The 24,712-nt window shown below is 44.9% G+C and overlaps 1 protein-coding gene across 3 annotated transcripts in view; it reads right to left on the reverse strand.

The window, feature by feature from the left end:
• Positions 1-21,185: 21,185 nt before the first annotated feature.
• Positions 21,186-24,712, reverse strand: part of MXI1 (MAX interactor 1, dimerization protein) — an 862,954-nt gene continuing 859,427 nt past the window's right edge. For 2 of the 3 annotated variants that reach the window (XM_044055699.1, XM_044055701.1), the window contains exon 6: positions 21,186-23,187. In XM_044055699.1, coding sequence (XP_043911634.1) covers positions 23,024-23,187 — 164 coding nt within the window. In that variant the 3' untranslated portion in view covers positions 21,186-23,023. The remainder of the gene's footprint in view (positions 23,188-24,712) is intronic. The other variant, XM_044055700.1, reaches the window with a different exon arrangement.

Here is a 24,712-nt window from a genome sequence, read left to right on the forward strand (position 1 = left end):
TGTAAATAGAATCTCAGTTGTCTATGCACATCCAATTGATGAAATTTGAACTCTGCTTTGTTGGAGAAGTTTGGAAAAAACACCGGTAACTCAATGGATTGGTGGAGGCTAAACGTGGAAGACACCTTAGGAAGGACGGATTAAGTCTCAAGGATACCCTGTCCTTATGGAAGATCAAATACAGGGGTTTAATGGACAATGCTTGAAGTTCTGATACTCTTCTAGCTGAAGTGATGGCAACCAAGAACGCTGTCTTCCAGGATAATAATTTTAGTTCGCAAGTGGCAGCCGGCTCAAAGAGCAGAGAAGTGATGGCTTGCAACACCAGATTTAAATCCCATGACATGACGGGTTCTGAGACAGGAGGGTGAAGTAACCAGGCTCCTTTCATAAAGGCCTTACAAAGTTTATGACCCATAAGAGCGGGCTCATAGGATACATGGAAGTTAGAAATGGCCACCAGCTGCACCTTAATGGTCGAGGGAGCGGAGCCCTGTCGGAAGAGCATAGCTAAAAAGTCTAAGACCGCCGATATAGGGGCTGTGAAAGGGTCCAGACCTTGGGCCTGAGCCCAGATGGAAAATCTCTTCCATTTGCTGGAGTAAATTCTGCTGGTGGAGGACTTGTGAGACGGCGATAGGATATGCACCAACTCAGGTGAAAGGAAATGTAGTCTAACCAATGATAGAAGTAGAGCAGCCAGGCTTGTCAACCAGAGGGACTGTAGGGAGGGGGTGGGACTGTCCCGACATGTGAGTCAATAGGTCTGGCACTGGATCCAGAGTCCAAGGACCGTCCACTGTGTACTGCTGAAGAAAGAGGAACCAGACTTGGCGGGGCCAGTGTGGGGCAATTAGAATCATCTTGCTTCCCAAGTATATGGCTTTCTGAATCAATCTTGGTAACAGAGGAAATGGAGGAAAGGCATAGAGCTGACCGGGAGGCCAACCGTGGACTAGTGCGTCCCTGGGTGACTCACCCTGTGGGGGGATCAGGGTGAAGTAGTTGCTGCATTTGGCATTGAGAGGACTGGCAAAGAGATCGCAGCAAGGCTGACCCCACCTGCTGAAGATCCGAGTCGCAACTCGGTTGTTCAGAGACCACTCGTAAGGCATCAGAATAGCTCTGCTTAGCCTGTCTGCTATCACGTTGGACTTTTCCAGAATGTGCGTTGCCACTAGAAACCATTGGGAAGACGCTGACCAATGCCACACTCTCATGGCTTCTCTGCAAAGGGGGTAAGTCTTGGTTCCTACTTGCTTGTTCAGGTACCACACAACTGACATACTGTCCGAGTGAATTGCAATCGTTCCCCAGGGAACTTGCAACGCTAATAGCACCGCTCTCATCTCTAGGACATTGATGTGTAAGTGTACTTCGTGATCCTGCCACGTGCCTTGGACCATTCTGCCCAGATAATGCTCCCCCCACCCTATCTGGGAAGCGTCCATGGTCACTGTGGCAGCAGGAGACAAAGGAACTAGATTCCTCCCCTTGTCCAGGTTGGAGGAACATAGCCATCAACGGAGATCCTGTCTGCATTGTTCCATGAGGAGAATTGGATGAGAGAGAGGGAATTTTTGAAAGGACCACTGGACTGAAAGGAGCCACTGGAGGATCTGCATGTGTAGCCTTGCTAAGGGCACTAGCATGATGGTAGCCACCATGGATCCCAATAGCTGAAGAACTAACCTGGCTTGGACCTTCTTGAGGGGCAACAGAGCTTGAACTTGAGATTGCAGCACTTTTATCCTTTCTAGAGGTAGAAAGGCCCTCATTTGAACAGAGTCTAGCTCTGCGCCTATAAATACAATACGCTGTGAGGGCAGCAAGGCAGATTTTTCCCAGTTTAATGTAATCCCTATCCTTTGGCAAAGGGTTATGGTAGCCTCCCTGGCTCGAATGAGGAGATGCCTGGTGGGGGCGGTAAGGAGCCAATTGTCCAGGTGAGGAAACACCTGGAATCCTAGATGTCTTAGGTGAGCTGTCACCACTGCCAAACACTTGGTAAACACCCTGGGGGCTGTGGTGAGACCAAAGGGCAGGGCACGAAACTGGAAATGACTGGCTCCCAGCTGGAAGCGTAAATGATTCCTGGATGCCTTGTTCATCTTGATGTGGTAATAGGCATCCTTGAGGTCGATGGAGCACATCCATACTCCCTCTCCCAGCAATGGGAAGATGGACTGAAGAGTGACCATTTGGAATTTGGACTTCAGGACGTAGTGATTCAATTGGCTGAGATCCAGAATGGGTCTCAGGTCCCCTGTTTTTTTCGGCACCAAAAAGAGTCTTGAGTAAGTTCCTGATCCGATCTGGTCTGAGGGGACCGGTTGGATGACTCCTTTTTCTAGCAGCTTTGATATCTCTAGTGCTGCTGGATCCCTCTGACTGGGTGGAACGTCCGGGATTTTTCTGATTGGGGGAGGGGGTGAAGTAAAGGGAATGGTGTAACCTCCGGTAATTATTCAAAGCACCCACCGATCCTGGGTGATGCTCTCCCAGGCTTGAGGATGCCTCGAAAAACGGCCCCCGACTGGCTCCGGAATAGCACAGTCGGGCAATCCCTCAGGGATGCTGATAGGAAGATCCACAAAAGGAGTCACGGTCTCCCAAATTGCGGGGGCCTCTTCTGCCCCTAGGATGGCGTCTTCCAGAGTAATTCCCCCCCTCCTCTGTCTATGGAGGGGGGCACACCATGAGTGGCGGGGAAAGACTTTTGTGACTTCTTGAACCACATCTTCCCTCCTCTCTGAGCCTTGGGATAAGGCCTAGAGGGAAGAGAAAAACGGGCCCCTACGGCAGATAAGGTCTTACCCTCCTGCTCACATCTGGTGAGAGTGTCTTTCACTTTGGGTCTGAAAAGAGAGGTCCCATCGAAGGGGGCGTCAGTGAAGGAAGACTTGAAGGCCTCCGCGAAGTGACGGAGGCGCATCCAGGCTTGCCTCCTACGAGCCAAACCTGAACTAGCTGCCCTACTCGCCCCCTCGGCTGCATAAGATATGAGCCTCATGGACGAGTTCACAATGGAACCAAGGGTAGGCAACTGGGCGTTAACAGTCTGCGCTACTGCCCTCAGGCATGTTACCCATCAAGGTATCTCCCAACTCTTTAAGGAGATCTCTCTGGAGCCGAGTAAAGTGACAAAGGTAATTCAGCGACTGCAGTGTAAAGGTCGCTGAAGACAGGGTACGCTTCTCATACCGATCCATATTCCTGGACTCCTTGTTAGGAGGATGGACAGGAAGAAGAAGCCTCTGCAACTTCCTGCTGAGTGGCTGACGCCACCACCATGGCATCTACGGGGACCCCTTTTGTCAAGAACTCTTTCCCTGGGGGAGCAGATAGGAACTTATTCGGACGACTGGGCACCGGTTCTATGGAATCAGGGTGCTCCCACACCCTTCGACAAATCAGGTCCAAGAGTTCATCGAAGGATGGAGACACCCAGGAGGCAGAAGGTTGAGCTCCGAAGGCCTTGAGGAATACCAACTCCTCCTCAGAGGGGGACTTGGAAGGCCAGTCACCTCTCTGCCTCAATATCTCCAGGATGTCGGAGAAAGAGACATCATTGGAGGACGACTTAGGGGACTTCTCTGCATCCTCGAGGTCGGTATCGGAGGTGATGGACTCGTCTTGGGAGTCTATGTGCTTCCTCTTGCACAACTTCTTCCTGGGAGGCTCCTCAGGCACAGACTCTGAGGGGCCCTCAGAAAGTTGGGGACCACTCATGGGAGTGTCCTCAGGCCTTCAAGCTCCACTGTCCACGGATAGGGGGGCATCAGAGGCTCTAGCCGGGGTGTATGGGGACGGAGTGACCGATCCAAGTGATGTCACTGACGACCTGGCCAGTGCGCTCCTCATGGCCTCGAAGGCGGGCCCCCCAAATCCGAGGACTGACCCGTCTCCGAGACCACAACCGGGGTCGGGGTCCCCCTAGCTGAAGTCCCGAGAGGGAGACTCAGAGCCTACAGAACTCCCCCTCGGGCCCGACTGAGGAAACCTGAGTGCCAAAACCAGATGACGGAACCGAAATGGTTGGAGCCGACGTCAGCTCCGATAAACCCGCCAGGGGTATCGGAGCTGGCGCAAGGACATCACTCAGTGCTGAGCACTCTGGCTCCAATGACACAGAGGTGCTCGGAGGAGGAATCATCGGTACCGACAAGGGGGCAGGCTCCGGAGCTGACTGGGTTGGAGCCGAAAACAATTTGGCTAACACCGGCGACTGAAGGAGCCTCTGGACCACCCCATCCACATCCAAATCAGACAACCTTGAGGATTTTTAGGAAACTGAAGGAGATGGGGATCTCCTACCTATTGACTCCTGCCTAACACTGGGTGACTGGCTCCAAAAAGATCGGAGCAGAGGTCGACACCAGTACCACAGATACCTCCTGTGGCCCTGAGGACAATGGAGCCGAGGAGGCAGTATCCAAAACAGAGAGCTTGACCTGCGGCTCGAAGCCAACGGAACCGAGGAGGTAGTAACTACTTTCAAAATCTTCTCCGGGGGCTCCGAAGAACTAGATGGAGCTGGAGATCTTTTCTTAGTTCTGGTAGATTTAGACTTGCCAGTAGAAGAAGCAGACTCTAGAGCCTCTTTAAAGGCGGGCTTAACTAGACCCTTCAAAATCAGTTTATTTTTCCTTTCCTGCAGCACCCTAGATCTGAAGGAATGGCAGACACTGAATGATTCTTGTAGGTGAATCACACCAAGGCAATAAACACAGATGGCATGCCCATCTGTAATCGACATTTTGTAAGCACATTTAGAGCATTTGGGTTTATGCTCCTTCTGCTCCTTCGACATATCAGACAAAAAACCAAACACTCAACAACTAACAGTAGGAAGGCAAGAAAAGTACAGTTTTGTGCCTACCATAAATGTAGATGTTTGAGTGCTATTACAGCTGCAGTAATCACAGATGGGTTTTCTGCCGTCAGGCGGGTCCTTGGTCGGCCGAAGGTTGCTGTCGCTTTCTTTCCTGACGTCAGTGAGGCAGGGGTATAGAAGACACAGCCGACGCCATTTTCTTCAGTCTTTCTTGCCCCAGATGTCAGGTGCCCCCAGTAGGAAGGCAATACATAAATTATATTTATATACATGCAATGCAATATAATCAAAAATCAGTAGTTGCAAGCAAATATACCATAGAAGGATAACCCAATCAGGTTGTATGAGGAGGGGTTAGGCCCTAGGCCTTTACCAAGAGGGGAAGGAGGGAGGGAAAACTGTACTGCAGCTGTATTAGCACTCGAACATCTACATTTATGGTAGGTACAAAACTGTACTATGTTCATCGTGCATACAGCTGCAGTAATCACAGATGGGTAGAATCCCAAAGCTACGCACAGGGTGGTAGGCACTAGGTGGAACTGGGATGAGCCAGAATGCCCTGCAACACAGCAGTGGCAAAGCCTGCTCTAGTTTTGGAATATAAAGGCAGGTGGTACTGTTTTGTGAAGGTATGCACAGAACTCCAAGTGGCTGCCTCCAAAATATCTTTGGTAGGAACTCCTCTGAGGAAGGCTGTAGAGGTAGCTGTGGCCCTGGTGGAGTGGGATCTGATGCCTGTAGGGACAGATTTTCCATGATAGGAGTAACAAAACCGTATGCAGTGGCCTATCCATTTTGAAATTGTCTGTTTGGTAAATGGCTTCCCTTGAGCTCCTACAGCATAGGTCACAAAAAGTTGTTCTGATTTCCTGAAAGGCTTTGTTCTGTCCAAATAATAACGTAGCTGTCTATGGATGTCTAAGGAGTGTAGCAGCCTTTCCCCTTTGTTTTGAGGATTGGGGTAAAAGGTAGGTAAGTGTATGGCTTGATTTAAAGCTACCCTGGATACCACTTTAGGCATAAATGACGGGTTGGTTCAAAGGGAAACCGTGTCCTGATGGAAGATGAGAAAGGGCTGCACAGCCATGAGGGCTTGTAGTTCCGAAACCCTACGAGCTGAGGTAATGGCCAGAAGGAAAGCTGTTTTCCAGGACAAATATTGCAAATCTGTTGAGGCAGCTGGTTCAAAGGGAGGCAATGTTAATTTTTCTAGAATGTAATTAAGATCCCAGGCTGGCACTGGTTGTTTCCTTGGTGGTCTTGTATTCTTAGCCCCTCTGAGGAACTGTCTTAAGAGTGGGTGAGAGAATACGGGTGGATCCGTGTTGAATTCTGCAGAAATGGCTGTGGCATGGATTTTTATGGAGGAAAATGAAAGTCCACTGTTCAGCAGCTCAGCTAGATACTGTAATACCCGAGGCAAATTCAGTTTTCTAGGGTCCTGGCCTTTTTTCTCATTCCAAGAGCAAAACCGTTTCCATTTTGCGGAGTAAGCCTTTCTAGTAGATGGCCTTCTGGCCTCCAAAATGACATCCTGCACCTCTTTGGGGAGTAGGGTCTGTTGTGGTGTTAAGGAATTTTCCATGCAGCGAGATTGAGTGTTTTCAGCTGACTGTGAAGAGTTTTGTAGCTGTGCTGAGTCAGCAGAAGAGGCATTAGAGGTAGGGGCCAGGGAGGAGCATGTGTTAGGCTCCTCAGGAGTGGGTACCAGTGTTGTCTTGGCCAGTCTGGAGCGATCAGTATCATCTTCGGTTTGTCTGCTCTTGCTTTCAAGAGCACCTTGGGCAGAAGAGGCAGAGGTGGGAAAGCGTAAACTGTCCATGCTGTCCAACTGAATGAAAGGGCGTCCACTCTCCAGGCCTTTGGATGAAAGGTCCTTGAACAAAACTTTTCCAATTGATGATTTCGGTGGGACGCGAAAAGATCTATGTCTGGCCTCCCCCACGCTTGGATTATCTTTGTAAACACTTGAGGATGCAACTTCCATTCGTGTGGATCTGTCATATTTCTGCTTAGATTGTCTGCCAGCGTGTTTTCCAAGCCTGGCAAGTACTGTGCTTGAAGTTCGATTTGCCATTCCAGAGCCAAGTTCCAAAGTGTCATGGCTAGTCTGCACAGGGGGTATGAATGTGTTCCTCCTTGTTTGTTTATGTACCACATTACTGTGGTGTTGTCTGTTCTTATCAATAATTGTCCTGGATGCAGGAGGTCCTTGAAAGCTGTAATTGCATTTATCACTGCTAGCATTTCTTTTTGATTGATGTGAAAGTGCTTTTCCTTTTGGGACCATTTGCCCTGAAGACACCTGTCTGTCATGTGCGCCCCCCAGGCGTAATCTGAGGCGTCTGTTGTGATGACTTGATTTGCTTGAGGCTTGCAGAATGGGAGACCTGTGTTTGTTTGACATGCTTGGGCCCACCATAGAAATTCCTTTTGCAAACATGGAATTATTGGTATTTTTGTTTCCAAACTGTGGCTGTGTTGAGACCATAGGTTTTTTAGGTACCATTGAAGTTTCCTCATATGCAACTTTGCACATGGGATTAAAAGAATGCAAGATGCTATGAAGCCCAGAGCCCGCAGGATTTTCCTTGCAGTAAGCCTGGTACAATTTGCTAGTGTTTTGAACTACTGAGTTAGTTGCCCCTGTTTTTCTGGTGTAAGATAGGCCATCTGGGTGTTTGTGTCCAAGTTGGCACCCAGGAAAGTTATTTTCTGAGATGGTGTTAGCCTGGATTTCTCTTTGTTGATTGTGTATCCCAGAGAATTCAGTAACCATGTTGCATAAGCCAGATGTTCCAGAAGTATGTGCTTGCTGTCCGCTCGGATCAGGCAGTCATCCAAATAAGAGTTAATTTGTATCCCTTGAAGTCTGCAGTAGGCAATTACTGATGCCAGGCATTTCGTGAATACTCTGGGCGCAGTAGATAAGCCAAAGGGCAATGCAGAGAATTGATAGTGGATTGAACCTGCAAGAAATCTGAGGTATCTTCTGCAGCTTTGTCTGATTGGGACATGCAGGTATGCCTCCTTGAGGTCCAATGTTACCAGCCAAAACTCCTTGCCCAGCATGGGAAGAAGCTGCTGTAATGTGAGCATCCTGAATTTTGGTACGAGTAAGAATGTGTTTAGGATGGATAAGTCCAAAATGGGTCTCCAGTCGGTTCCTTTCCTTGGTACCAGAAATAGCCTGGAATAAAAACCTTGACCTTGTTCGTGAGTAGGTACCTCTTGAATAGCTTTCATGTCTATGAGCTTTGAAATTTGCAGTTGTGCCTCTGCCCTTTGATTGTGTGGCAGGTTTGGCATGCCTCTCATTTTTGGGAGAGTGTGAAAAAGAAATCTGTAGCCTCTGTTTATAACGTCCAGGATCCATTTGTCTGTTGTGACAATATGCCAATTTCTTGTAAATAATGCCAGCTTTCCTCCCAAGGGTGCTGCCAGCTGAGACTTGCTTGGCATAGAAAGGAGGAAGTCATTGGGTTTGTTTCCTGTATTGTTGTGCACTGTCTTCGCCACCTCTTGGTGCTGGAGTTTGCCATTGCCTGCCTCTATATGATCCTTGTGATTGCCCTCTGCCCCTTTTGCGCCTGTATCTACCTCTTTGGGGCTTGTCCGTGGCTGGAAAGGACCAGTTTTTAGAAGGCCAATTTCTGCTAAAACATGGTGGTTGAACCTGTAGAAAAGCTTTGACAGTTTGCATAGATTTGGCTTTTTCTTCCATTTTCCGTAGTATCTCCTCAGCATTAGTACCAAATAGCACATCCTTTTGTAAAGGAGCATCTAGTAGTTTAGCTTTCATATGATCAGGCAAGATTTGTTCCCTAAGCCATGCATGTCTACGAATGACTGAACCTGTAACAGCAGCTCTACTTGAGGCCTCTAGGGCATCATAGCCACATTGTAAGGTGTGTTTACCCACTTGTTCTGCACTATGCATCATATCCTTCAATTCCTTCAAATCTGGTTGTTCAGGTTGAGACACTTTATTTCATAATTGTGATAACAGAAACTGCTGATATTTAAGCATATGAAACTGACAATTTAAGGCCCTCATGGCTAGGGTGGCCGAGGTATATACCTTTTTTCCCCACCTTTCTAAGGATCTTGACTCTCTTTCGGAAGGTAGTGGATTCTTAGCAGTAGAGGCCTTCATTCCCTTGGGGTCTTAAGAAATGGTTTCAGGGTCAGCATTATGGCTTTTGTAAAGAAATTGGTGAGAGTTAGGAACTCTGTAGTACCTATCAGGCTTGACTGGGGCAGGAGGCAGGGAATCCGGATTAAGGCAAGCCTCCAAATAAACATCATCAAGTAAGTCCAAGACAGGAGGTATCGCCAGAGGTCTGTGTTGAGGTAACAAAAGAAATTCCCTAAGTCTTTTCTTGGAATCAGAAAAGTCTTGGCCTTCCCAATGGAAGTGTTCCCTCAAGGTGTGCAAGGTTTCCCCAAAAGAAAAATCCTCAGGAGGAGATACAGAAGGAATGGACTGCTCTGCATCAGAATCTTCAAAAGGGGAGTAAGAGTGTTCCTCTACATCAGAATGTTCTGAAAAAATGGAGCCCTGATCAGAAGAGGGAGAATCTTCCTCCACTCTGGGTCTCTTTTCTGGAGGGGGTTGGCAACCCCTGATAAGAGTAATTAAATCCTCAGCCATTTTAAGCATCTGCTTTTTAGGCATGGGGCCTGGGGATGGGCCCTGTGCAACAGGCCTCTTGGGATGCCTGGCTGATTTGGACTTAGTAAAGGCCTTAATGGAAAAAGAAGATGAGGGTCTAAAGACACCATGGGTGGAAGTGGACCTGTCCACATTAGGAGGCTCAACACTCACAGTGGCTTCGGTGGTTGTAGTCTGGGTATGGGCCGAGGTACCAGCGGTCTCGGTTACAGAAGACACCGCCAAAGAAGTGTCGTCGGTAGTCAGGGACTGCATAGGCGTCTCGCTGAGAACCGGGCCACGTGTAGCCGGTTTTGGCGTGGTGTCGGTGGGGACCGCGGACCTCGCGTGTCGGTCCTTGTCCTTGCATTTTTTGGACAAAACTGTAGTCGGAGTCTCCAATGACATTTTATAATCAAAGGCTTTACCAAAAAAGTGTTGGGCGAACTCCACCCGACGCTTAATAGTGCGTTTATTGAAAGTAGCGCAAAAGCGACAGCCCGAGACGTCGTGGTCTGGGCCTAAACAAGGTATGCAGAGGGAATGGAAATCCTTATGCGGTATTTGCTTCCCACAAGAAATACAATTGTTAACTTTTTCTGACATCGGTCTGAGGCAAGAAAAGTTTCCCCAACGGGGTACTTAGCTTTAATGAAGACTTCGGTTTCCAATTTTTCGTAAATTCAGGAGCTGGCCAACCGACACTTGCGAACTGCTTCTGCTTCGGGCACCGCACGGCAAAAAAGACTGAAGAAAATGGCGTTGGCTGTGTCTTATATACCCCTGCCTCACTGACGTCAGGAAAGAAAGTGACAGCAACCGACGCCGGACCTAGACGTTGGAATTCGGACGACCGAGGACTCGCCTGATGGCAGAAAACCCATCTGTGATTACTGCAGCTGTATGCACGATGAACATCAGTACTGGACAGAGGAACTCTAACTTAAACGTTCCCTAGGGAAGAAAAAAACGACAAAAACAAACTACAGAACGATTTACGATGGAGAGGACTAAGTCCCTCTAAATTAAACGGGCCTAGCCCACCAAACAAAAGGGAAACCACACACACTCTCCAAAAACTAAACTGAGCAGGCTCAAAAACACAATATAGCTATGAAAATAGCTTTTTTATATAAAGAAGAAGTACAAAAACTTTAGAAAGTTTAGTAAACGTGTACTTAGCCACAGCCAAACGCGAGAAAGTACAGTTTTGTACCTACCATAAATGTAGCTGTCCGAGAGGTATGCATCTGCAGTCCTAACATATGGGTTGTCCTACCTCAGGCAGCCCTTCGGTCGGCCGGATTCCAAAGTCTGGGTCTGGCCTCGGCTGATGTCGCACTTCACCCGACGTCATAGCTGCTGTGAATTGGGTATAAAGGCATCAGCCGACGCCATTTTCCTCAGTGTTTCTTGCCCCAGATGCCAGGTGCCCTCTAGGAAGGCTAAATTTGGATAAATGCAAATGATTCCAAACAGTAGAGAGCAAACAAAATAAACATGTATATACATATATACAAACAAATACACCATAATAGATTCCCCAGCTAGCTACAAGATGGGCAAATACCCTAGGAGTACCACAGAGGGAAGGAGGGTGGGTAATCCTGACTGCAGATGCATACCTCTCGGACATCTACATTTATGGTAGGTACAAAACTGTACTATGTCCTTCAAGGATGCATCTGCAGTCCTAACATATGGGTAGAATACCATAGCCAAACTGGGGGAGGAGGCACTAAGATGATTATGGTGTAGTTAAGATCCCTTGCAAAACAGCAGTTGCAAAACCTGCTCGGGATCTGGAGTATAAAGGTAGATTATAATGCTTGGCAAATGTATGCACGGAGCTCCAAGTAGCAGCCTCTAAAATGTCTTTGGTAGCCACTCCTTGTAAGAAAGCTGTAGTAGTGGCTGTAGCTCTCGTGGAGTGAGGTCTGATGTTTTCTGGAGTTGTCTTTCCATGAAAAGAGTAACAAAATCTAATGCAATTTCCTATCCATTTTGAGATTGTCTGTTTTGAAATTGCTTTTCCTTCCATTCCTGTTGCATATGCTACCAGAAGCTGGTCAGTTTTTCTATTGTTCTTGGTTCTGTCCAGATAGTAGCGCAATTGCCTGTGCACATCCAAGGTATGTAGTAGTCTTTCCCCCCTGTTCTGTGGGTTGGGGAAGAATGTTGGTAGGTGGATTGCTTGGTTCAATGATACCCTGGAGACCACCTTTGGCATAAAGGTAGGGTTAGTTCTCAAGGACACTCTATCCTGATGGTAGATAAGGAAGGGCTGTACTGCCATTAATGCCTGTAATTCAGAAACCCTTCTTGCTGAAGTGATTGCAAGCAGGAAAGCAGTTTTCCAAGATAAGAACTGTAATTCTGCTGTTGCTGCTGGCTCGAAAGGGGGAAGTGTTAACTTTTCCAGCACAAAGTTAAGGTCCCATGTAGGCAAAGGTGGCTTCCTTGGAGGCTTTACATTCTTAATTCCTCTCAGAAACTGCCTGAGTAGAGGATGAGAGAAGACTGGAGGATCCATGTTGTATTCTGCTGAAATTGCTGATGCATGAATCTTAATGGAGGAGTAAGACAGGCCATTGTGGAAAAGTTCTGCTAAATATTCCAGGATGTTAGCTATGTTTGCTAATGATACATTTTCTCCTTTTGCTGCACTCCAAATGAGGTATCTTTTCCATTTGGCTGAGTAAGTCTTCCTTGTGGAGGGTCTGCGAGCCTCCAGTATAATGTCTTTAACCCTCTGTGATAAATCTGGGTTATTTTGTTTTATGTAATATTCCAAGCAGCTAGCTGCAGTGTTTTCAAGCTTGGATGTAGGATCTTGAAGTTGTTCTGTGTTAGCAGTAAAGGAACCAGAGGTAAAGGCCATGCGTGGGTCCGAGACATACTCCTCAGTAGCGGGTACCAATGCTGCCTCGGCCAGTCTGGAGCTATCAGGATGATCCTTGGGCGATCTTCTTTGATCTTCAGAAGCACTTTGTGCATCAAAGGAAGAGGTGGGAATGCATATGCTGTCAGGTTTTCCCAACTGAAGGAGAGGGAGTCCACCTTCCAAGCAAGTGGGTGGTATGCCCTTGTGCAGAATTTTCTCAATTGGTGGTTGTGTGGGGATGTGAACAGGTCTATTTCTGGTAGTCCCCATTTCTTTGTAATGGATTTGAAGATGTCTGGATGCAGCATCCATTCGTGGGCATCCGTGGTAGTTCTGCTTAAGGAGTCTGCTAGTATATTTTCTTTTCCTGGCACAAATATGGCCTGGAGCTGAATGTTGAGGTTCAGGGCTACATTCCACAGGTCCATTGCCATCCGGCATAGAGGATATGAGTGTGTGCCTCCTTGTTTGTTGATATACCACATGACTGTGGTGTTGTCCGTCCTTATCAGCAAATGACCCTGTTGAAGAAACGGTCTGAATGTCTGAATTGCCTGTTTCACTGCCAGCATCTCTTTTTGATTTATGTGTAGGTTCAGCTGGTCCTGTGTCCATAGGCCTTGAATACACTTGTCCACCATGTGTGCCCCCCAGCCTAGGTCCGAGGCGTCCGTGGTGATAGTCTGGTTTGGGTGAGGTTTGTGGAAAGGCAGTCCTCTGTTCAACTGACAGGCCTGAGCCCACCACAGGAATTCTTGCTTCAGGCATGGGATTATTGGAATCTGGGCTTCTAGGCTGTGCTTGTGCTGAGACCATATATTCCTTAGGTACCATTGCAACTTCCTCATATGCAGCCTGGCATGTGGAATCAATATTATGCAGGATGCCATGTAACCCAGGGCTTGCAGGACTTTCCTTGCTGTAAGCTGGTTCTGTGTTGTTAATGCCATGAAATAGAGTGGTAGTTGCTTTTGCTTTTCTGCTGTGAGAAATGCCATCTGATTTGAAGTGTCCAGTTCTGCACCTAAGAATGTTATCCTTTGGGATGGCACCAGCCTTGACTTTTTTATGTTGACTGTGTATCCCAGGGCTTGCAGTAGTTGTATAACCTTTTCCAAATCTTGTGTTAATTTGGTCTTGTTTTCCGCTTGTATTAGGCAGTCATCCAGGTATGGATAAATCTGAATTCCCTGAAGCCTGCAATGAGCAATTACTGATGCCAGGCATTTCGTGAATACTCTGGGCGCAGTAGATAAGCCAAAGGGCAATGCTGAAAATTGATAATGCTCTGATCCTGCAAGAAATCTGAGGTATCTTCTGCAATCTGGTCGTATAGGGACGTGCAGGTTTGCCTCCTTGAGATCTAGAGTCACCAGCCAAGACTCCTTGCCCAGCATGGGAAGAAGTTGCTGTAGGGTCAGCATTTTGAATTTTGGCACAATGAGATATGTGTTCAGCGCGGACAGGTCGAGAATAGGCCTCCATTGGTTTTCTTTTCTTGGTACCAGGAAAAGTCTGGAGTAAAATCCTTGTCCTTGTTCCATAGGTGGTACCTTTTCTATAGCTCTCATCCTTAGTAAGTGGTTGATTTGTCCTAGAGTGTTTGTTTTTTGGTTTGGTGGAAGGTTTGGCATTCCTCTCTTTTTTGGTAGAGTGTGGAAATGAAACCTGTAGCCTTTGTCTATTGTCTGTAAAATCCATTTGTCTCCTGTAATGTAATGCCAGTTTACGGAAAATAAGGCTAGCTTTCCGCCTAAGGGTGCTTCCAGTTGTTCCCTGGTAGGCGGTATCAGAGCCAAGTCATTGTGTCTGTCCTGTGGAAGTGGTAGTAGCTGGATCTGTGGCAGTACTTCTCTGGTTGTTAGGCTGCCACTGACGTCCCCTGTAGGCACCTCTGGATTGACCTCTGCCTCTTGGGCGTCTATTTCTGCCTCTCTGTGCTCTGGAGGTGTCTGGAAAGGACCAAGTCTTCGAAGGCCAATTTCTACTAAACCTCAGAGGTTGGACCTGTAAGAAATCTTTGACTGTCTGGACAGATTTTGCTTTTTCTTCCACCTTCTTTAGCACTTGCTGTGCAGGGGAGGCCAAACAAACTTTGTTTCTCCATGGGAGCATCTAGGAGCTTTGACTTTACATGGTCTGGTAAGGATTGCTCTTTTAACCATGCATGCCTTCTGATCACTGTTCCAGTCATAGCTGATCTAAAGGAAGCCTTCAGTGCATCATAGCCGCATTTTAAGGAATGATTACTGACCTGCTGAGTGTTATGTACCAAATCCTGAAGGGACTGACGGTCTATAGGTTCAGGAGAGGACAGTTTTTTATTTAGCTGGTCTAACAAAAATTCCTGATACTGAATCATGTGGAATTGACAGTTTAAGGCCCTAGCCGAAAGAGTAGCAGAAGTACAAACTTTTTTACCCAATCTCTCTAATGCTCTAGATTCTCTTTCAGAGGGGAGGGGGTTTTGGCAGAGGCAGCTGCTACAGCTTTGGGGCCCTGTGATATGGTTTCAGGATCTGCAATAGGGGCCTTATACAAGTGAAAGTGTGTGTCCGGGACCCTGTAATATCTGTCGGGTTTAGCAGGGGCCGGGGGAAGAGAGTCAGGAGCAGTACAGGCATCATTAAATGCATCATCCACAACTGTTAGTACTGGAGGGATGGCTAAAGGCCTATGCTGTGGTAAATGTAAAAAGGTCCTCAACCTTTTCCTTGAATCTGAATAATCCTGGCCCTGCCATTGAAATTGTTCTCTCATAGCATGTAAGGTTTCCCCAAAAGAAAATTCCTCAGGAGGAGAGGCAGAAGGAATGGAGTCTTCTGCATCAGAATCCTCATATGGTGAATAAGGGCCTTCTGGAGGATTTGAGTGTTCTGACTCATCCGAGGAGTAGTCAGTAGAAACTGGATTGGGGGGCTCTGCTCTAGGCCTTTTCTCTGGAGGGGGTTGAGAGGCCCTGTCTGGGTGAGGTTGGGATCCCCTGATTAAAGAAATGAGATCCTCAGCCAGGCTGAGCATTTGGGAACTAGAGGTAGGCCTGTGTGGGGTTTTAGCAGGCAAGGCCTTAGAAGATTTAGCTGCTTTAGCCCTAGAAAAAGCCTTGATGGACATAGATGCAGGGGGCCTAGCAGCTCCACGTGCAGGAGTAGATATGTCTAAAGGAATAGTATCTGATAAATCCTGGGTGCCTGCAACAGCAGGAGAAATTTCAGTAGCAGATTCAACCATGCTGCGTGAGGCCTCGGCTGTCGGAGGTATGCTTTCGGTCAAAGGAAGAACCGAGGACTCGGTTTCAGCCGAAACCGAGGCACTCGCGGTTGGCTTAACCGTGGTTTCGGCCGAAATCGCGGACCGCGAGTGTCGGTCCTTTTCCTTACGCTTTTTAGCTAATTGTGAAGTCGGAGTCTCCGACAGCATTTTGTAAGCAAAAGCGGGACCAAAAAACTCCTCCGCAAACTCCGACCGACGTCTAAGTGTCTGTCGGTTGAAGGAAGCACAGGCTAGACAAGCTGATACGTCGTGGTCTGGGCCTAAGCAAGGAAGGCAGTAAGAGTGGAATTCCTTATGAGGTATTTGTTTCCCACAAGTTAAACAATTATTTACTTTTTCTGACATCGGCTGAGGCAAGAAAGAGTCCCCAACGGGGTACTTAGCTTTTTAGAAGTCTTCGGTAGTAGAAATCTCTGGATCTGACCGACCGGCACTTGCGAACAGCTTCTGCTTCGGGCACCACGTGGCAAGAAAGACTGAGGAAAATGGCGTCGGCTGATGCCTTTATACCCAATTCACAGCAGCTATGACGTCGGGTGAAGTGCAACATCAGCCGAGGCCAGACCCAGACTTTGGAATCCGGCCGACCGAAGGGCTGCCTGAGGCAGGACAACCCATATGTTAGGACTGCAGATGCATCCTTGAAGGACATCACGTTCTAACTCAACGGGCGGCAAACGAGATCTGGGGGTTGCGGCGAGGTGCATCCTGGGATACCGGGTTAGCCCAGCCAATTAGAGACTTTGTGCTAGAGAAAAATAGTCGGCCGAGTCAGAGCCGATTCTTGGCTCCGGACCCGTTGGTAATGAATGTAGGCGAGATAGGACCACATAACATCATCCAGTTTTCCCTGTGGTTTAATGGTTTTCCTTAAAGGCGGGAGACATCTTACCACCAAAGGCTGGAAAACTACTGCACCTTGTGTCTACATGCCAAGCTTCGGAGTTTAGCTATGAAAGAAACAAATGTGGGTTATCATAGAGACAAACACATTTATTTATTCAGAGAATTTATGACGAATGTGCAGGACTTCACCACAGAGAAATGCAACAAAAATATGAAAATTCTTTTCCACCATGTTCTAGCACTCTGTCAAATGCTAATAAAAGACAAGTACTTAAAAAAATGGACTCGTCAACCCTATATACTGAAAAACTCTGCATCTAATTTCAGAAACCTAATATAATTTTTTTTCTCTCAACTTCAGAAATGGCAATACACAAGAAGGGGATACAACACACGTAGCTCCCTGCATAAGGAGATGGGAGTCTCCGGACAAATAGTGACTGCATGCATTTTCCCTGACATTTAAGGAGGACTTGTCATTCAATGGAGATTAAGAGGTACAAAGGACCAGTGTTCCACGGAAGTCAGGTAACACAAACCAATCGAAAAATTTGTGAAAGTACAGAAGTTAAACTTTTATGCAACATTGACAGTACAAGTGTAGGAACATTCTTGGGTAATCAGAAATGGCTACCTACAGAGGAAACAATATGGCTGCTATCTCCCCTGTCTAGAGAAAAGGCATGGGTATTATAAACGAGCTTCTGTTGATGCCACACAAAAAAAAATCACTGAAATCAGGTAAGTCTGACACAGTGGTAAAACTAAGATAAAGGTCACAGACCTACAAATGCCACTGGTTCAACAACCACACTGACTTTTTGTATCACTCTCAAACTGTGGAGTCAGTCACTGGAAAAGGCTACTGGCAATGCCTAACTACATAATGCCAGGAATCATGGCAGAAGAACTCAGAAGCACTGGCTCCATGAATGGAAGAAACAGCTACTACCTGTAATATGGAAGTTGGATTCTCAAAGGTACAGCTAGTGAGCAGCAGAGGGAATATTTTTGAAAATCACAATGCAAAGCTACTTATTCGCAGTAGTGGTGCTGCGGTAGCGTTGTCACCTCACAGTAAAACGCAGTCCGGTTCGATTCTCAGCTAGAGCGTCTTCTGCGTGGAGACATGCGTGAATGGGTGTACTTTCGTTGAAAGTTGTGCATCAGGGCTGGTAACTCGGCATGTAAAAATCAACTACCAATCATTAGCGGACCGGAGTTCCGTTGTGGCGACCCCTAACCAGGAAAAGCCAAAAGACACAAATAAACAATGCAAAGCTACTTGTCACTGTGTTTTTACTTTCACCAGGAATTCATTGTAAAAATTAAGAAGGATGGAAAAACACTTGAAACTCAAACATTCTGCTGATTACAAGCCTTTGCTCCGGGATTTGGCATAATGGTTAACATATTTACTTCACAAACACAAGGTACAAAGTTTGAGTCTCACCTTTGAGTAAAATTAGCTAGGCTTAAAATGGCTCACAAGGGCTGCTAGCCTGGTACTTACCTATGAAGTGTTGAAATTAAAAGTAATAACAAAAGTCCACTTTTAAGCAACTGTGTTACAATTACTTTGTAGGCATTCCACAGTAAATAAATACAGCTCTGAATGTTGGGCTGAAATAACTGCAATGGTAATTCTATGGATCAAATAATTAAAGGAGTTCTACACAGCACAAAGCAAAGGATAGCAGTCATGAACATATTGTTCTTTGGTTGTCTTTTTTCAGTTATAAATTTAACAGCCAATTTAAGGATATTGTTGGTGTTTTCCAAGAAAGAAAATAATACTGAATTTTAGTTTAGGAATTATGCTTTAAGGCAAGTAGACTGAAGAATTAATTTGCTGATTTACCACCAGGGAAACAGGAAAAAAAATTGTAGGACATCATTTAGTGCTACATAACTTGAGGAAAAATGCAACCTCTGTCTAAAAGATAGAAATAAAATTAGTATAACCCAAATGTTATGATTTACTGTTACAGTGACTCTCCCCAAAGAAGATCCATCACTTACTGCAGACAACTAAAGTTATGAGCTGTTAATGAGCTGCCTCCTGCAGTCCAGGGTTTGATTAAAAAAGTAAAAAAATAAACTAAGACATGTCAAAGATGAAAGAAATGAGACATCCGAATGAAGGGTATCCTGGGAATGATGCAGACTCCCAAGGATCTACCAACATGATGGATTGCATATGCATTGTCTTCTGACACTTGGCAGTCTATACTAAGAAGCCTGGCACTGATGACATCAGTTTCTTAACAGACATCGAAACCCACGCTTTTGACACTGACTAGCAAAGTACCTATACCAATGCCGGCATTGATGCCAAGAAAGGCTTTAGTACCAAGGGCTTGAATGTCCATGTTTATGATGCTGGGAAAAGTGCAAAGGGCACTGGGCCAGAGATCAATCCTGAAACACTAACATCAATGACCTGGAACCTTGTGACTAAGTGCCAAAAGGCTCAGCAGCTGGTATGGATAAGCTGTGACACAGAGGCCCCACTGATGTTGTCAAACTCTGTTGGAATGCAATCAACCCTACCACATCTATTGCCATAATAGGCCTAGGGAAGGAGAAGAGGGTAATGGCATGTGAATGGTCATAAGATTCAGTAGTCTTGGAATATCTATCAATCTATGAAACTATACACTGGGATATACAAAATAAAGATAGAGTGGCCAATGGATGGAGAGTAAGAGACATAGACAGAATAAAAACGGGTGACAGGAAACTACGGATAAAGACTACAGGCACCTTGGTAAATGCTTTACATATTTTTCTGGCACTTTCTACATGATTACCTTACATTTCTAATTTGTCCTGACGACAAAAAAGACAACAATTCTAAACATGGATTACTATTAAAATATTCAGTGTAACCTTGTGCTCTAGTTACAGTACTTGCAAGTGTAAGGATGTTTCATAAATGAAGCAGTGCAAAGCAGTCTTCAGTGCAAAAAATGACTTTGCTAACTGCATGTCTGAAATGAGAACCAGCTTAGCGATGCCATGCAAAACTTTGAATGCTGCTATTAATAACCAAGGTGAAATGGAAAGGCATTTAACAGAGCAGAGTACTGTACAGAAAGGTGACGGTTTTAAGGACAAAATATATACTGCAATAATTCTCTATATACTGAAACACAACATGTTCCTTAACTAATGTACAACATGCTAGGTTTTGCCAAGCTTCAAAGGTGCTTTGTGGCACCTGATGAGTCAACAAAAAACTTTAACTTTTTATTAAACCATGGCCCAAATAAATTCAATGTACACCTTGGCGACATCACTACAGAGACAGCATAAGGAGCACCCAGAGACTTGAACATGCCTCTGCGGATGCACGATGTTGCATCCATTACAGTCTATGGGTGCATCTCACACTCTTCCCTATACTGATGTCAGTCAGATTAAAGTTTACTGTGTATACTCAGTGGCACAACTGCAGGAAAATATCTGTTTTAAAATTTTGTATAAACTAAAGCTGAGGTCAAAACATTTGCCAATGTGCCACAAATCCCATTTGCCACTTTGAACACCACATGCTATGCTACAATAGTAACAAAAATGCAATTTCAGCAAAACACCTGAAATGCACATCAAGCAGGCATTTCCAGGTCACACAAACATGTCTGCTAGTATTCACTCTCACAAAATGTTACTATGTGGCAGTTTCTCATAGATGTAAGTACAGGAACCAGTCTTACACATACATCAAAGTATGCTTGCGGACACGCAGACTCACACACTTGTGCATGCACCTTCTGATCTGACTCATATAGGTATAGTCACCATTTACTGCTTGAACAGAATATATGCTATCATGGCAGTACATGATAATGGGGTAAACATTTTAAATATATAACATGAAAAGAATTGACTACATTGATCAAAAATAAAAAATAAAAAAGATATAGCTGTAAACAAAATGGAGTATCTGTAAAAATTAAATTATCAAAATATACTAATTTTAGTATTTATTTAAAGTTTCCAAAGGCTGCACTTTTTTCCTGCGGGATTTTTGTTAGAAGAAAAATTACACTGCATGGGATTCAACCTGATGTGCAGTGCTAAAACCTAAACCGTTCCAGCCTCCACAACTCTGAAAGAACAGAATCCTCCAATTTACACAACACAGCAATGAATGTGTGTGTGTGTGGGTGTGTGTGTGTCTCTCTCTTTTTATGCACACTTAGGGAGGGGCACTTAATCTAAAGCTAGTGCCCTGTGGACCACTCATCTACCAAAGTTCACAAAAATATTTCTGCCTGACGACTATTAGACAATAAATAAATGCCTTCTTAATCAATAATACATCAGCCCTATCTTCACAGGAATAGAGAGCATTCAAAATCTACTGCAAGCCAAAACCCAAGGTCAATACATTATCCATTCGGCTCTGCAGCTGTAGCAATGAAGAAAATCCAGAGGAAGCAGAACTGACTTTCCACAAGGCCTCTTCATTACCACAACTACCTTCTTGTTTCTAAAGGCCTTGTAAACTGTTTCTGAATGGTTCTTAAATCGCAGTTAAACAATGGACTTTATGACAATAAACTGGTAACCTGTGTAGCCTCTTTTCGTACCAGAAGACATCCATTGAATTATGTGGTGTGTAGTTATTCTGGACAGTTATCCTGGACACATTGCATGCTTTTTCACAGACTTAAGTGGACTGTTAGTAATATATTTATTTTAATTTGTGACCACTACTTCGAAACAAAAATAAAGGACTAAAATTAACATCACAAAGAAATCAGTAATAAGTTATTCATTTTATAAAGCTTTTTAAAGTAATTCAGGATCAGTTAAATTAAAGTACAAAATAGTTTCAAAAATCTTATAGGTGACATCTTCTATCCTAAGGAAACAGGAAATGAAAATCCTCTAGCATAAAGAGAAATCTTAATGAAGTGCAGATATAAAACTGAAATTTTATCTGGAAACTTAACTGCAGACAGATCCAGCTCTCCTGTAATAACAGAAGTGCAGGGATGTATGGAACAATAGAGACTGCCCTGCAACTCCAAAAAGTGCAAATATGTCAGAAATTGTGGAAATGTTCTTCTTTTTTTGGTTTGTGCAAGGCAGTTTACCACTAATCCAAAGTGTGGAACCAGGAAAAAAGCTGATTAAGCAAATACACAGGCACATAGCTCACCTACTGGCACAAGAAAAAGGCATCTACTCTCAACTGCCAACTACCTTGGTTGAGGTACTGTCCCATGTGCCAAAGGGTCTGGCCAGGGCGGTATAGTGAATAATACATTGCCTACTCACTTTCCTTGGGGGAGGAAACAAATGTTGAAACAGCACCATTTAGTGCACACTGGGGGGCACTTAAAAGTACCACAGCAGGGCAAGTTACATCAACAGAAAGAGGCATACATGGGCATGCACATTCCAGCCTTCATTGAGGCTACTGTACACCCATGACCCCAAGGGATGGTTTGGGAACAAAGTACATTATGTCTTGAACAGGCCAATCTCTGAACTCCATCAGTCCTGCAAAATGACTGCCATTCCTTGTTGTCTCTTAATTCTACTCTACTGATGGAACACTGTGTGTGTGTGTGTGTGTGTGTGTGTGTGTGTGTGTGTGGGGGGGGGGGGCATACACCAAAAGAATAAATGTATACAAAAATACAAGGTTAAAGCCAGCAATGGGTTTTCAGGTTTTCCGTTTACCTGGCTTAGGCCAGACAGGTCAAATGCTATGCACTCACACATCAATGCTTTAGGCTTTTTAACTTAAAATTCAGGAACTTAAAAAAAATCTTCCTGCACATCCCTCCTACAAATAGGTGTCCTTTAACTTAAATTACTGCTATGAGAACACTGCTACCCTACCTCCACGATGAATATGTGTAACACAAAAACACCCATGATGTGACTCTTAGCACTCACTGACTGTGCAACAGGTAGTGACGACATTCCTGGGAAATAAAATAAGACTGCAGGTTAGGAAGTAATCTGTGCAACTCATTTGTTTCTCTCACTTGCAAGGTAAGCACAACCAACTTCCTTCTGTCATGGGCTATCATATATTAATATTCCCCCGGCAAATACATTGTGGAAATTTGAAAATGCAAATAAATTAGTAACTGATCTACAGCATTTAACTTTTGCTCTATTTACAGAATCTCTGTGATGTAAATTTACTGCAGATGTCTGGTGCACTCCTTCCACCTGCACTGGCCCTAGTCCCAGTTGCTGAATTAAGAACTCCTGTAAACAAAAGGTTAAAAAAGCACCAGTGTCCTTTTCAGCTGGATATTTAATCAACTAAATCAAACAAATGCAAAAGTACTGGTGAACAAGTCTGCACACTAAAGGCAGTTAATGTCTTTTCAGTCTTCACTGTTGTCCACTTTACTGTCAGTGGTCAGATGCTGCCTGAAAAAGGATACTGCACCCCCAACCCCTTCTGTCTGGTCAGGATTTGTGAGTCATAAAAATTTTTTGCTTATGTGAGGTTCCTGCCCTACCCTGCCCCACAGTGTGTCCATTAGGTCTATGAAGAGAAGGATAGCTTGATGCTGGAACTGAAGTAACCTTCATCACTTCCAGTACTCTGCAGGCTACTGTGGTCATCAATGTCACTGATACTGGTGGTGCTGATGTCATCCACGTCTCCATGGGAGAATTCTGTGCTTTCAACATCCACTTCAATTTCTTCTAGATATAAAGAAATAAAAAGAAAGCTAAATTAGTACATCATCTACAAAGATGACAACTTTTTACATAACCTTTCACAAGGGTGTAACTTAACTACTTAAAAACAGACTGAACATGAAACACTGATGGCAAACATTTGCTACAGACGTAAACTTGTGTGAGCTACTTACTGTAACACTACACCTCTGACAGTGAAAATCAGTAAAGATTTCTTCCTTGGTCATCTACTTCATTACACTTGACAACTCTACTAAGTAATCTGGTCTCCAGGTTCTGTCTCGTCAATGTTTGTATGTTGTGCACTTATGTTTTAGCACAAACAGGGCAGATCTCTTCCACATTTTTCACCCGTTTTTCTAAACCATTATTCTAAAGAAAACATATCATACGACTTCTAAGAGAAAGAACTGAAGAATCATTTTGGAGCCAATAATAACACAGCAGCATACTAGGATTTAATATACAGGAAGTCCCAATGTAACTGGGAAGACTTACAACTCCCACAGGCAAAACCTCACCTCACATGCATGCATTTCTGTTGAGAAGCAGATTTGGAAGGAAAAACAATGACATACTAGTAAGACTGCTTTGCAAAAATGTGTACGACCTCTGAATTGCATATCCAAATGAAATGTCAAGTGAAAATATAGAGGATTATGATTGGTTCTCTGAACATAACTGCTTCATTATGTGTTCAAGACACGGATGCCAAGAGAATTTATCTCAAAAGTGAAGCTGGCAATGGCAAAGAGTTAGAACCTTGATGAAAACTAGAAATGGCAGCAAGGTGTGGTCCCAGTGAACAACTTAATCATGTCAAAAGATATGAGAAATGCAGGCAAGCAACATGGGAAATGAAAGGGATCCATCTCTTGAAAAGTAGCCTATATGGAAAAAAAATCTGAACACTTGTTTTTGTACATTTTTCTAGTATTAAGCCTTTGAGCAAGGGTACACATCTGAGCTACCTTGTCAGGGTATGAAAGATTCCTGGCCATTGCTGGAACTGGAGAAAACATGCTGGACAGATGGGTCATGAGGATTCTGAAGGCCCTCAGACATACAAGCTTCTCCAGAAGGTGAGGCCTGAACACAGGAAACTGCACTTCTTGAGGCCAAAACGGAGCTATGGTAATGATTGCCTTTCTGCCTGGCTTTCTGTATGTATTTTGGATTAAGGGGAAATGGAGGAGATACATAAAGTCATCTTGGGGGCTACTTCTGGATGACAACATACTTGTGAATTCCCCTATGAAGGAGGAATGAAGAAAAACATGAATTTTCTTTGGGCACTCCTTTGAAAAGTTAGTTGAGAATGAAACAATTAACAGCAAGGCTTCCAGCAATGACATAAAATATTCTGTGCTACAGACAGGATGATGGCCTCTCATGTGGCAAAAGTGAGGTGCAGCTAAGCCTGTGTGATAAAAAACGGTCTTTCCCAAGAATGAAAATGGCAATCACAGTGCACTTTTGACACAGTCCATTCCCAAACCCTCAGGATTCTCAACAGAGGAGTTAGGCG

The sequence above is a fragment of the Protopterus annectens genome, chromosome 14.part0, assembly GCF_019279795.1.
Source record: "Protopterus annectens isolate FY-2018-M chromosome 14.part0, PAN1.0, whole genome shotgun sequence".
In the NCBI taxonomy this organism is placed as follows: Eukaryota; Metazoa; Chordata; order Ceratodontiformes; family Protopteridae; genus Protopterus; species Protopterus annectens.